The 15047-nt window shown below is 35.1% G+C and overlaps 2 protein-coding genes across 4 annotated transcripts in view; one reads left to right on the top strand and one right to left on the bottom strand.

Annotated features, from left to right (window-relative positions):
* The window catches only part of LOC138315814 (fatty acid synthase-like), a 50660-nt gene extending 50125 nt beyond the window's left edge, over window positions 1–535 (bottom strand). For all 3 annotated transcript variants that reach the window (XM_069257091.1, XM_069257092.1, XM_069257093.1), the window contains exon 1: window positions 407–535. The gene's annotated coding sequence lies outside the window, so the exon portion shown is untranslated. The remainder of the gene's footprint in view (window positions 1–406) is intronic.
* A 36-nt stretch (window positions 536–571) lies between these two features.
* Window positions 572–13088, top strand: LOC138315817 (uncharacterized). Its single transcript, XM_069257105.1, has 13 exons — window positions 572–852; window positions 1532–1610; window positions 3131–3187; window positions 3670–3781; window positions 4250–4291; window positions 5015–5091; window positions 5299–5408; window positions 5985–6081; window positions 6550–6637; window positions 7272–7450; window positions 10445–11389; window positions 11830–11922; window positions 12672–13088. Exons 1-13 carry the CDS (start codon window positions 707–709, stop codon window positions 12801–12803), a joined length of 2157 nt encoding a protein of 718 aa, XP_069113206.1. The 5' UTR covers window positions 572–706; the 3' UTR covers window positions 12804–13088.
* Window positions 13089–15047: the final 1959 nt, after the last annotated feature.

Raw genomic sequence — 15047 nt, 5'->3', positions numbered from 1 at the left:
GAATCTACATTGTATTTCTCTTATAGAGCAAAACGCCTGTGGTCAGTGCGCAAACACAATGTGCTCACAACGCAGTCGTCCATAGGCCTACCCCCGAGTGACTTATGTCTTATCATCCTCAGCTGCACCTTAACTTTTGTTCATGACAGTTCTGTTAGTTTAACTTTTTATTGTAAACTGAAAATTCTGCATCGCTTGTTTTAAAAATGTTCCATTTTGGGTTGCATTCCAATATTTGGGTAGCGTCGCGTTACACATCCACCGATTACAGCCGAGACGTCTTGGCGTCAACAATATTTCTCACATTTTTACCATTTACCGTGCGTGAAGAAACGGTGAGAACAGAATTATTGAAAACATGGGAGACTTCGGGATTTGTCCACGTTTTGTTGAAGTATATACTCACTTATTTATTATTTTTGGAGTTTTTCTTTGCGTCAACGTAATCTGGTGGCTTCACAGAAACTTCTAGTAGTTCTAAGTACACACGCATGCACGTGCTTTGAACACTGACAGTACTAGTCGGAACATCTCGCCTACAGCTCATGGTGTAAAAGAGAAAGTCTCGATGTGTTCCGAGTAATATTTCATTTTCAAACTCCGGAATGACCCAGACGGGCAGACGAAAAAGTTGTCGAACCTCGTAATGTGAACGTCCTATTTATATTATAAGACAAGACAATATTTATCGACACGATAAATTGACATGTATGATAAGCCAATTACTACCTCGCAGCTTCTTCTTTTCGCTGATCCACCAAATTTGAACGAATTATGTGTAGTCACAGCGAAAATCAGCAAGCAAATCCTGCAACAGTCGTCTGCTGTACAACCACATATTCTCAAATGCAGGTAAATAACCACCTTATTCTTCTCTATATATTTATAACCACACCAACACAATTTTTAAATATATGTAGTGTACACTGTATACTGTAGTAGTTTCTGATAATGATATAGATTCTAAATGGCTCTTTTTTAATGACTTATTGAGTAAAATACACCACAGGTGTTTTAATAGGCCTACAGATTTCATTAGGATAGATGTCTTGGTACTGGTAGTGTTCCATAAAACAAAGCTGGCAACTCGGTCACGTACCCTATCACCCCCTTCACTATAAGCGATTAAAAAGAATATTTATTCCAACTAACATGTTACAAATTATACAGGACCGTATTTCGGAAATGTTTATCTTTCATTTAACGTATCATTCATTGCCAACACTTAAATTTCAAGTCTCAAATTTTACTTTTGAAAAAAAAACCTGAAAAGGCATAGTTCAAATACATAATAATGTGGATATCGAAGTGCATATGACTTACACTTCAAATTTTGCAATATTGTTACAAGAACAGACAGTACGATCAGAAACATATATTAGAAAGAATTAAAGTGAAGTGGGATGCCAAAGTTGCCAACCCTATACTACATTATTACCAAGACACCCTGTCAGATTATCTTTTTAGTCTGCAAATGCCAGTGAAATACACTGGTCTTAGTACATTAACGTTTTTACTCTTATATTTTCAGAGAAATAATCTTCACTGAACCATCAATTATTGCTACTCCTGCATATGATGTCAATAATGCTTTACACGTTGTCATGGAGGTAACTTTAGACTATTTCTACATATACCTGTTTTCCATTTAAGTAACAGGTGTTCCGGTTCTATAAATTTATGCAGAAAAATATACAGTACCCCCTTACATAAAATGGGTGCTATATTTTTTTTTCTGTATTCATTTATAGAACCTGAGCACAGTGTAATTTCAGAGTACATATCAACTTATAATTAGACATCGTCGGAGACCCACGGGTGATCGCACTACACTACGCTACACTTATTAACGTTGGTGTATATATCGCCTGGGTTACCGAGGATGATAATTAGAATACTGGACAATGTGTAAAAAAAAAAAAAAAGCCATTCAGTATACATAAATCCTACTGGTCAGTGACTATAGTTCTCACCAAGTACCAATTCCAGTCTGTGACATTAATTTTTTTTCGCTACAAGTCATTTGGATTAGTAAACCCCAAAATTTTACTAGTCCGACTAGTCCAAATTAAAGATACAGTTGTTTCACTTCAGCACTTCAGTCATAATCAGTTTATGATTTTTTACCCAAAGTCTGGATGCATTCGTGACCACAGATACATATGTAATCACATAACGATGGATCTGGACTGAAATAATCCCATAAAGAAATTGAATGCACTCAAAATGTGTTGAAAAATGCAATTGACCACAGCTCTTGTAAATATAGTATTTAACGATTTTAATTGAGTGGGGAGCCACTACTCCAATCAGACTAGTTTATTACAATTGGCACTATAGTCATCAGTACTCATCACATCTACTTTTATTACTATATATCTGTATGATTACCACCAAATTTACATTCCGCTAACCCTAACCCTATCACTAACCCTAAACTAATTTCTTTGAAACTAGATTTTCCATCGGTACACATGTTATGGTGAGAACTGTGTGCCTGCCAAGAGATCTTACACTGTACAAATACAAAATAAAAACTACAAGAATGTGCAAATGATCAAGTAATATTTATATTACTTGGACTGTTATTTGATATAAATATCTTGAAGCCCAGAAATTGACAACCTGAGCATATAATGGCCTTATTGAATTGGTATGAGCTGTAAACTCAACAAACAACAGCATTTTCTTTTGTAATATTTACATTTTCACTGCAGTCCCACTATGTAACTTTACCATGCGCAGTTGGCAGTGATATAGACTATGAACTTCAATCGCTTATGATGACGTCATTATAATTGTGATCACAAATGACGTCATTATAATTGTGACGTCACAATTGTCGCGATCATGGAAAATGGCTGTTCAAATGGCTGTTCCAGCCTTGACGATAACGAATGATTAATTCATTATAGATGCAAAATCCTTTGGTATTTCAACATAAAATTGTTGCCAAATGTATAAGCAAATTCAACATGAAGCGCGAGAATTTGCCTCTGTCCAGTTGGCATTCATATTGGCTATGAATGCCAACTGAAAGACCTTCAATGCTTAACTAATTTGCACAATATTTTAAGTCATACTCAAAACATTTCAATACTAATGTCATTTGGCTGTCTTTTTGTTATAGCAATCTCTCTTTAAGACTGGAAGATTACAGGCACGATTCCAGAAAATTGGTCTTGAGGTAGGTGTGTCCTTTAAACTTAATTTTGAAACATGTATAACCGCTAGGAGCACAAGAACTCACTGCAAGACCAGGGTTCAAACTTGGAATCATCCAAGATTAAGATTTTGCACTTCAATAAGTGGTAATCAGCTAACCAAGGTGTTTAAGAAGAGGTAACAGGTAACAAGATGATCAAGGTGAAACCCCTCAAACCAGGTTAAGATCAACCAGTTGAGCTATTTTTGTATTTTTTATCTTTTAGTCTTCATATCTTTGCCTCCCACCTACATGTTTGTTGATTAATCATGTAAATTAATTGAAAATTGCATGAATTAATGTATAGTTGTACTTGAGAAGAAATTCAATTTGATAGAAAAAATATTTTAATACATCATTCCATGGGTTTTCAATAGGCATTGAAAACCTTGAAACCTGCAACGTTAACATATTTATAAATATGTTATTGATATAACATCTGTAAGATATATGTACTGTTACAGATTAGCAAGCCTACCATGGTTAGCCATGCCATGTATCAGTCCTGTCTGAGGTACACACTGGTGGCCAGAATCGCTCCAAACTGGAACAAAACTGGAGAATGGTTGATTCAGGGTAATGAGATTTTTTCAGATAAAAAATAAGTATTTGCTTTCTCTTCTCACTACTTTGTCATTGATGCTCTGTTTTCAAGTGAAAGTTATGCCTAATTCTTTTGATCCCCCATATTTTTAAAAATTCAAATCCTTGGAACAGTAGAGAAAAATATGTGCAATCGTTGACTGTAATATTTAATATCATAGCATATACATGTGTGTTGTCAAAAGAAATTATTTGCAGTACGTTCAGTGACCTTGCCAATGACCATGCCCAATCCTACATCATACCACTAACCTCTGGCTACCCAAAATTATATTAGGTAATGAATTAAGGTCAATGGTTTGTATTTCGGAACTTTGGATTTCTTCCACGTTAACAGGCTATGTTTTTATGGATGTCTTAATTTAAACTTAAAATCAGGGGAAATGCTGTAAGGTGATTTTATGGGCTTGTTATAAAATGTATTTAATGTTTTCTTTTCAGGTCGAGATTTCTTAACATCTAATGGCTATGTAAATGCTGTGAGTAAGTAGAAAGCACCTGTAAATCTTATAACATACATTGTACATATCACATAAAATGGTACCAATAGTGATTGTAAAACTTGAAAAATCAATTTATATCTTTTGAAAGAATACCAGATCAAGCATATTACATGATGGCATACTTTTAGAATTTTTTTTTTGTCTACAAACGTATACAGACCGTGCGTTCCATTTGCGGATTTGTACAAGTTGTACTAAAGTGATACGACACCGCCTAATGGAACGCGTTTTGATTTTTCCCATGATGGCGGCGCCCATATGAAAGATATGCCTCGAAAATTAAAGTCGAAGTATTTTCTGTGTTAACAATAATATGGACATGAAAATAATACCTAAATCGTTTTGGCATACATTAAAATAAATAATCCATGTAATTTCATCGTGTATAAATACGTTCTGTATTGTTTTCAACAAAGAAAACATTTTGATAACAAATGAAAAGTTTTGAGTTCGCCATCTTGGATCCAAGTGGTACGCTTCCGAAAACGAACCTCTTGTACAGGTACAGATCTGCTGGTACAACGCGTTCCATTTGAGATACAGCAGATTCGTATCGATACAAATGGTACGAATCTGCAAATGGAACGTGCGGATAGTTTCTTTACTTTTATATTTAAATTAATTTTTGCACCATGCAGCCACAAGACAATCTTTTTGTGGTACATGCAAAATATTTATACTTTTATTTCTTTTTTGTATACAGAGCTGGACATAACAGTAAATCAAGGGGAAATGTACTTTGCTCTGGATGCCACAACTGTAAAATTTCTACCATTACAGGTAATGTTGCAAATATTAATTCATATTTCCTGAAGAAGGAAAACTAAAAACTACATCTGTATGTCGAAGTTATTTCTGGTTATTCCATGGATATTTTAATGTTTTAAAAGGAATAGAAAAATTCTGTTTTTCTTTTGCTTGATAACAAATTTAAGGGTGATGTATAAGTTGTGACCTTTTATTCTGAAAATTAAAATTCGTTTTTAGGTGGAAGACTTAGACATTTATGAAAAATGCTATAAAGAATTCATGGAGAATCCCCATGCAGAAATAAATGAGTGTGCAATCGGATCCCCATGGTCTCATGTGCTTCCAAGGTAAAACGCATCTTTATGGATAGTTGAATGAAAAATGTAAGGTGTAGCTTGAATCATAAAAGTCAGCGCTTACACGTGTACAAGGCTTCATATACTGGATTATATTGTACTTAAAGTAAAGTAACAGAACCAACACTTCTAAGATATATATGATGTGTTTGCTGGTGAATGGATTTGTAGGGCCGCGTTGGCCACTAAGATATATATGATGTGTTTGCTGGTGAATGGATTTGTAGGGCTGTGATGGCCAAGTGGTTAGGATGTTCTGACATATTCAAATCCCATCTGAGGCAGTTGGGAGATATTGACCACTGCATGGTCATGCAGTGGTTTTTCTCTGGAACTTCGGCTTTCCTCCACCAACAAATTGTTTATACAGGCAAATGCAGTGAAGATTCAGTTCTTTATAAAAATACATTGTATTTAGATATTCAAGAATGAATAATTAATGCTTATGTTATAATTAAAGTATGGTATATATTTATTCACAGATCAACACTTAAGTTTACACTTGCAAACATTTACTTTTATATCTATAATTTCATGAATCATGAATGAAATTTAATCAAATTTTAGCATGAAGAAAGGAAAGGTTGTTGGTGTAACTAGGACCTTACCACAGAGTGGACCATTCAAATCATACAAGGACCTCAAAAGACACTGGAAAAATAATGTACATGTAATCCTAAAATTAACTTAGAAAAAAACTCTAATTTTAATGTCAATAATGAAACTTATCTTCAGTTAAAACTGTATTTTATAATGCTGATTAATCTGCTATTGTAAACTGGCAATCATTTGATTATATAATATCATGGAAAGTTATATAGAAAATTACATCATTTTCTTTCAAACATAATATTTCCTAAACAAATCGGATCAAAACCAATAACTGTTCACATACTATAAGCAAATACTTCTTCATGACAATAGATGATATAGAGATTATTAACACACTCTTTAAAATAATAACAAATTATTGATCAGTTGTGTATTTAGAAGGAAAAAATAAACAAAACTATCATATACGGGATAAGGAAATTTACATACCAATGCTATGTAGTAATACAGCCCTCGTTTATACATTTTGTATTGGATTAATTGTAGCATAAACTTGTGAATATTTTCCTTCTGGTTTCAGTATGGCTATCGTCTACCAGAATCAGAGGAAGGAGTTATTTACTATCAAGTTCATTTTCGACCTCTAGGAGGAAGAATTTTTACATATCTTTTACTTATATATAAACCTATTCTAAGAATTTTCTCATTTTATTCACAAGTTCTTGTGTACAAATTTTCTGAAATAAGATAAATTGTGCTTGTACCCTGGTAATTTTCCTCTAGTTGTTCAAAATATCTACATAACTCTAGCAGGGTATGTATGATTTGATAAAAGACTATATGATCTTTAAAATTCATAACATGCAATTAAGTCATGAAAGGGATTGACGACTTTTTAATACGTCTTTTTATGAGTGACAGAATTTATTTTGATAAAATTAATTGTCATAAGTAATATCCATTGTGTAATAGTTAATAAAATATCTTTCCCATCCTGAAATGTTAGCTCTAATCACAGTATCATATAAATGTGTGAATGTCATATAATATAGGCAAATTTCCAGTTATGAATTGAAGGTGTTTTTTGGACTAAAAATTATATTATTGGAATAACATTTAAGTTATGGTATTATGAAGCCTACCTCTCAATCTGACTCCGGAAGTAGTAGTTATATAGATAATGCTCCATTAATTAATGATTTGGCAATAATGACATACGTATAATGCCAGAGAGAACTAGATTTGATTTTTCTGACGTCACTTTTAAACATTTTTGGCCTTGACCTTGGTTCTCCACATATCCAGAGGTTTGTCTAAGAGCCAGTGAAATCCAGAGAGTTCCACGTGTGGATCCCAAACCAATACTCACAGCTTTTCTACAAGGTCTGCAGAGCAAGATGTCCAGTGTTTGTGGGAGTCCACTTCGTCTACAATCCAAGGCCAAGTACCCAATCCTAGAATTAGTACCACCTAATCTACAAGTAATATTTCATTGTCAGTCTTTTTACAGCACTTTGTTATAAATAGATAACTTAACATTTTTCTGAATACCTGTGAAAAAAGTGATTTTGGACTTACAAAATGCTGATATCTAATTGCTACGAAAGAAGTGAAATTTCTGATGTGCATATAACATAGATCTTATAGATAATTTAAAGTTGTTATTCATATATTAAATGGTACAACAAGAGAATTCCCAGAGGGATTTTTCAGGCGGATGACGCCTGTCATTATGGCGTCAGTGGGGTGGAAACCGCTTGTAAATTGAAAATACCAGGCAGTATTGAGCAGGAAGCGTCATGTAGTCAAAATTCCTGCTCAGTGCTGCCTACTCATTGGAGCGTCATTATTCATGTGATGGGCGTCATATTCAAGGAAAAAGCGTCATTTCCCGTAAGATGGTGTCATTTTTAATGTGAAGCGGGCGTCATATTTCAGAAGACATCATATTCAAGATGAAGGCGGCATTTTCTTGTAGGAGGCGGCATTTTTATGTGATGGGCGTCATGTTCAAGGAAAGAGGGGACAGAGGCGTCTTATTTCTTTGGAGTTTTCTAAATTTGTTGAAAGCTAGGGCATTTAACTTGAACTTGGATATCTTTGACCGATCAAGTCACTGATTTTCTACTTTAAGTGACTGGTATCATTTTAGACAGATTAATCATTTCAAACTCACCAAAACCTTTCTTCAGCAAGTTTTTCATGCAACAAACACAATAAAAAAAATGTTAATGGTGAAATTAGTAAACATATTACTTGAGAATTGCAAGGTATTAAGTGTAATGTAAAAGATCTACAGTATTCCCAGCATATTAAACCAAGCAACATAATGAAATTACGTAAACCTCAATTTTACTTGACATTATGGAATTTCAAGATTATATATGAATATACATGTAATACTGGGGTTGACTAACAATATCTTATCTAAAGTTCAAGTTTGTTGGGAAACTTACAGATACAATGTATATACATTCTATCTTTGCCTCTATTTGACCCAACCAGAGAAATAAACATAATATGCAATCAGAGATTTAGATAATGTAATTCTCTGTAAAGTCTTAATTCCATTAAGTGTTATACATGTACAGTATATCTATGCTCAGCATGTGGAAATGTCTATAGGTCAAGACTATTGGGCTAGTTATGCAATCGATAAGGAGCTCTATGCACATACATTGATCATGAGTAAGCACAGTCCAGTCACAGCAACCCAGAGGTCAGCATGCCATTAGCTAGGGGATCCAATGGGTTTTTAGTGATTAAATATATGGTTTATTGTTTATAGGGCCTGATATGTTTTCCCCTAGTGTAACAATATCTTATGCACCACATTTAAATGATACTGATTGTCAAATAGCAGCAAAAAATGAGGTATAAATTAAAACTGCTTCAAAAATCATTGGCCTGGTTTCCCTGTTGGGCACCCCATCCCCTACTCCCTTCCCTGACCCATGCCACTGAACTGTTAGAAATCTCACAAAGAGTTGGTTTTACAAACTGGTAACTGCTTCACACCTTTACTTGGATTATATATCTGTATTATTTTTGTACCAAATCTGTGAAGCGCTGGATATATACAGGAATATATTACCCAGATAATGACAAAAGTGTTTGTCTGTATTTTCTTGCAAGAAAATGCTAGCTAATCTTTCTGTGGTGTGGGAAAGAAACAAGAAGCTGAAGCTTGTTGGGAAATTTGAAAAGGAAGATAAAGTCAGTTGAAATGCCATGGAAGAAACAGGAAAGAAGGAAAAATGTACCATTTGACATTATTGTGCTTGTTGTTGGTAAGTAAAATGTTAATTTCTATTTGTTTTCCAAAAATATTTTTTAACAGTCCTAAAGATAACATTTAGACAGAAATTTCACACCAATTGGTCAAAGTTACGAAGATAAAATTAATGTATGTTAATTTCACATGTATAATCAGATACATCTCACTGTTGAAAACCAATACTCAAGGAATTTGTTCATAATGATACTGAAGAAACCCACTAAAAAACGTAAATACAGAAAATGGTGCCTTGAATCTTTCAGAATCTTTAAATTGAATGCCTGTATTTCTAAAATGATTGACACCTGGAATGACATCAGCAGTCCTTCAATGACGCCCGGAATCTCACAAAAAATGACGCTTGGAATGGAGGAAAATGACGCCTCAGTCGCAAAATGACGCCCGGAATGGAGAAAAAATGACGCCCCATCCTTATAATGACGCCTGGAGTCTAACGAAAAATGACGCCTGGAATGATAATATGACTTCTCAATGACGCCGGGTTTCCGCTTCATATCCGCCTCATAGTATAGAAATAGTGTAAGGGAGGCATAAAATTAGTCCACCTGGAATTCAGTAAAAACTGACATCTCATTGACGCCAGATTTTACAGGTGGAACATTTCATACAGGTTGGCACCCACCAAAGAATGATCTACATCTGACAACGGAAAAAGGGATCTTTTCTCTGTTTTTCAAACTTTTACTACATATGAAATTTGAGAAAGATCCTTATAGTACTTTCTGAAATATATAGCGGTAACAACAATCAAAACCCAAGATGGCGGCCTGACAGCCATCTTGATGACCGATTGGTCCCGAAATGCAATATGCATAACTAGACCCCTAGGGAAACCTGCACATGAAATTTGAGACAAATCCCTTCAGTACTTTCTGAAAAATAGCGGTAACAAACTTCAACTACCAAAATCCAAGATGGTGGCTTATAGGCCATCTTGTTCACCGATCAGTCCAAAAATGCCATATGCACAACTAGACCCCTAGGGAAACCTGCATGTGAAATTTGAGACAGATCCCTTTAGTACTTTCTGAGAAATAGCGGTAACAAGAATTGTTAACGGATGGAAGGACGGACTGACCCGTGATGGATGAAAGGCAATTTGAATAGCCTACCATCTGATGATGATGGGCTTAAAATACTTTAAATGTCGTTTTTTTTTTTTTTTTTTCATTTTCAGGTGTCTAATCAGGCTGCCAATCTATCAAACAGATCATCAAGTGGAAAAATCATTTATCGGAGCAAGGAGGAAATGGAAATCATGCTTAACAAAACACAGAATGCTCCCAAAGGAGCCCAAATTCAGACAGATCAAACTCGTCATTTTGATTCACAATGTACTCCAGTTCACAAAGAGGACAATGATAGAATATTCCTGAGTAAGAATGAGAGGAATCAACCACGGGATGTTATAGTGACTAATAAATCTCAATCAGGAATTGGTCAGCATGGTGAGATCATGTCTGCTACAGGATCCAACATAGCATTGAGTGGCAATCCTTCAGCTCTAGGGACTAAACAGCCAAACCCCTCATTTGGTAAAAATCCCAGCCAGCTAACTCCTATACCTGCCTCACGTATAGTCCCCACTTTTACACCAAAGATCTGTCCTAGCAATAAAAAATCAATTGTAAATGGATTGTCAACAACTTGCAGTCCAAAAACTGTGCCAATGTTCAAACCAAAGAAAATTGGAACAAATAATGTACCGCTGCACTTCCCCAGTACTGGGCCAAGGCCTGACAGTCAAAACCAGCTAAAACAACCACTTGTAGGAATCTCATGTTTGACCAAGGAGACCTTAACAGCAGGAGGAGACAACAGATCTTCTTTTTCTGAAACAGCTAAGATACGTTCTGTAGCACCATCATTTAAACCCAGGCCTCCATCTGTTCCATGTGGAATGGGAGATTTCACTGGACAATCATCAAAACAGAAAGCACCCTCTAAGGATCTGATGTCTTCATCAATGAGGATTAACTCTTATAACACTAGCTCAGGAACACTGAGGGAAACTCCAACCACACCACAAAGTCCTGTTTTACCTGTACCCTTAACACCGAAGGTTCATCAGTCTACCCCCAAGGGAACTCCTACTACCGTTTCTAAGAAACGGACGAAGCAGGTCAGTGATTTTTTTTAGGTAACAATAGGGCAAATAATGGCCCCTTCCCCTAGAGAAGTTTTGCTGTTTTTTCTCATCATTATGTCAATATTTTCCCAAATAAAATAATTTAGTCCCTAAAATAAACATGTTTCAATAAAGATGATGTTGCAGACCCCTGAAATTATTTAGTATAAAAACCAATGCAGGTAAGATGCTCAATCATTGCACTGACTTCCCGAATTGCTTTTAGTATTGGTCAAACTCACAAAACTTTTACTGATTATTCTTCTGAGATATAATAGCGCAATAAGTGCTTGTCAAATAATCTATATTTTAAAAGGCTCTGACTACTGTCTGGCCAAGGAATACTGTTCATTTATATCAAATGTAAACTGTGGATAAAAACAAGTCCAATATCAGAATACCCAGGTATCAGATCTGTTTTGTGTATCACTCAGGATGAAGAAGGAACTCCAAAACCAAAGAAACCAAGAACAAAACCTCAGATACAAGACAACTTTGACGTGGAATTATTTGCAAGAGGAAATCAGGTAATGAATTTGATTCAAACACATTGTCTTGAACTATTTCATTAATAACCTAGGCCATGGCCAGTAGCATGTTTTCATGATAGTCAACCACTTTTTTGCTTGATACCTGTTCAAAGGAAATATTCTAGCTTATTCTCTAATCTCTGGTCCAGTCAACATCCATCCTTCTGAAATTCTCTATGTATTCAAGTTCATGCACTGTGAAATATTTATAAATGTTCATATATCTATAAATATTTATGAAAATTTTATCACTATAATTATTGGGTTCATAAAGTTAGTTAATTAACTACTCATAAGATGTCCATTAGTTGTTCATAAAATTTCATGAACACAATCTCTATGTCATGTTCTCGAACTGATCATGAATAAAATATTTTACTTGCAATTGGCGATTACCTATGAACATTTTTTTCTTCATGAAAATATCCTAAACAAAGCTCATTTATTTCATTCATAAGGCTGTTGATTATATAATCAAATTGATGTTGATGAAATGGTCATTTATTAATGACAATATTATCATATCAAAATATTGGATGTCATACAAGTATTGAAAATTGCTTGACATTTCTATTCAGTATTATAAATGAGACACAGCAAAAATAGGGTACAAATCAAATAAGAAAAAAGGCTAAATAATTCATAGAAGTTTTATGCATACAATTTCAGTCTATTCTGTTGATCTTCTTCACATAATTGACCAATAAAATTTAACTACTATGATATCTTACTGCTTTCTCTTTAAGCTGCAAAAGGCCAATGCTGCAACCCTTATTGCATGGCTTAAAGACAAGGGGATACAACATAAATCCAAGGACAAGAAGTTAGACCTTATTGAAAGGGTTAACCATGTATTAGGATTGACTGCAGAACCTTGAAGTTGTATTAGTGTTGACACGTGGAACCTTGAAGCTGTATTAGTGTTGACTTGTGGAACCTTGAAGCTGTATTAGTATTGACATGTGGATCCTTGAAGCAGTATTAGTATTGACATGTGGATCCTTGAAGCAGTAATAGTGTTGACATGTGGATCCTTGAAGCTGTGTTAGTGTTGACATGTGGAACCTTGAAGCTGTATTAGTGTTGACATGTGGAACCTTGAAGCAGTGTTAGTGTTGACATGTGGAACCTTGAAGCTGTATTAGTGTTGACATGTGGAACCTTGAAGCTGTATTATTGACTGTGTTGACATGTGGACCTTGAAGCAGTGTTAGTGTTGACATGTGGAACCTTGAAGCAGTGTTAGTGTTGACATGTGGATCCTTAAAACTGTATTAGTGTTGACATGTGGAACCTTGAAGCTGTATTAGTGTTGACATGTGGAACCTTGAAGCAGTGTTAGTGTTGACATGTGGAACCTTGAAGCTGTATTAGTGTTGACATGTGGAACCTTGAAGCTGTATTAGTGTTGACATGTGGAACCTTGAAGCAGTGTTAGTGTTGACATGTGGAACCTTGAAACTGTATTAGTGTTGACATGTGGAACCTTGAAGCCGTATCAGTGATGACATGTGGAACCTTGAAGCTTGTAAGTGTTGACATGTGGATCCTTGAAGCTGTATTAGTGTTGACATGTGTAACCTTGAAGCTGTGTTAGTGTTGACATGTGGAACCTTAAAGCTGTATTATGTTTTGACATGTGGAACCTTGAAGCAGTGTTAGTGTTGACATGTTGATCCTTAAAACTGTATCAGTGTTGACATGTGGAACCTTGAAGCTGTATTAGTGTTGACATGTGGAACATTGAAGCTGTGTTAGTGTTGACATGTGGAACCTTAAAACTGTATTAGTGTTGACCTGTGGAACCTTGAGGTTGTATTAGTGTTGACATATGGATCCTTGAAACTGTATCAGTGTTGACATGTTGAACCTTGAAGCTTGTTAGTGTTGACATGTGGAACCTTGAAGCTGTATTAGTGTTTACTGTTGACATGTGGAACCTTGAAGCTGTGTTAGTGTTGACTGCAGAACCTTTAAGCTTGTTAGTGTTGACACATGGATCCTTGAAGCTGTGTTAGTGTTGACACGTGTAACCTTGAAGCTGTGTTAGTGTTGACTTGTGGAACCTTGAAGCTGTATTAGTGTTGACATGTGGAACCCTGAAACTGTATCAGTGATGACATGTGGAACCTTGAAGCTGTATCAGTGATGACATGTGGAACCTTGAAGCTGTATCAGTGATGACATGTGGAACCTTGAAGCTTCTTAGTGTTGACATGTGGATCCTTGAAGCAGTGTTAGTGTTGACATGTGAATCATTGAAGCTATATTAGTGTTGACATGTGGAACCTTGAAGCTGTATTAGTGTTGACATGTGGAACCTTGAAGCTGTATTAGTGTTGACATGTGGAACCTTGAAGCTGTATTAGTGTTGACATGTGGAACCTTGAAGCTGTATTAGTGTTGACATGTGGATCCTTGAAGCTGTGTTAGTGTTGACATGTGGAACCTTGAAGCTGTATTAGTGTTGACATGTGGAACCTTGAAACTGTATCAGTGTTGACATGTGGAATCTTGAAGCTGTGTTAGTGTTGACTGCAGAACCTTGAAGCTGTATTAGTGTTGACATGTGGAACCTTGAAGCTGTATTATAGAACTGAACATTCATGTTTGAAGTAGTATTAGGTTTTAAGTATATATTTGGACAATAAGGACCGATTATTAAATCAGAAGTACATGTAGTATTAAGGCAGATTGTTAAAGTTTGATGCTGTAGCCTATTTTGGGTTGATGGTTAAACTTTGAAGAATTGTTAAATATTGATGTGGTAGAGCTGACATTTTGATGCTGTATTGGAGCTGATTGTTAAAGTTTGAAGCTGTATCTATATACACACGTATTTATAAATAAATTAGACTGATTGCAAAATGTATGTTTTTCTACAAACAATAACAAAACTTCAAAAGAAGAAGAAACATCATTATTGAATTACTGTGTCTGAGCCAATACTCTAACATTAAAATGGGTAATACATACAGTACTACTAAATTAAGTAAAAATGGCCTATACTACAGTTGCACATGTGCAAAAGTAATGAAAGCAAATATTGCACAATGTAGGTTTTAACATTGTTTTTCTTGTATTCTTTTCTCTATTCTGAATACCAAGTTTTTTATTAGTGT

The sequence above is a fragment of the Argopecten irradians genome, chromosome 2 (assembly GCF_041381155.1).
Source record: "Argopecten irradians isolate NY chromosome 2, Ai_NY, whole genome shotgun sequence".
Lineage (NCBI taxonomy): Eukaryota > Metazoa > Mollusca > Bivalvia > Pectinida > Pectinidae > Argopecten > Argopecten irradians.
The sequence above is the reverse complement of the archived record's forward strand: the minus strand, read 5'-3'. Positions and strand labels throughout refer to the sequence as shown.

Excerpts from the sequence above, each read along its gene's own strand:
- LOC138315817 (XM_069257105.1), top strand. The coding sequence starts at position 707 with ATGTATGATAAGCCAATTACTACCTCGCAGCTTCTTCTTTTCGCTGAT. Across the intron at positions 853-1,531 it reads CCACATATTCTCAAATGCAG|AGAAATAATCTTCACTGAAC; the intron begins GTAAATAACCAC and ends TTATATTTTCAG. Across the intron at positions 5,409-5,984 it reads TGGTCTCATGTGCTTCCAAG|CATGAAGAAAGGAAAGGTTG; the intron begins GTAAAACGCATC and ends ATCAAATTTTAG.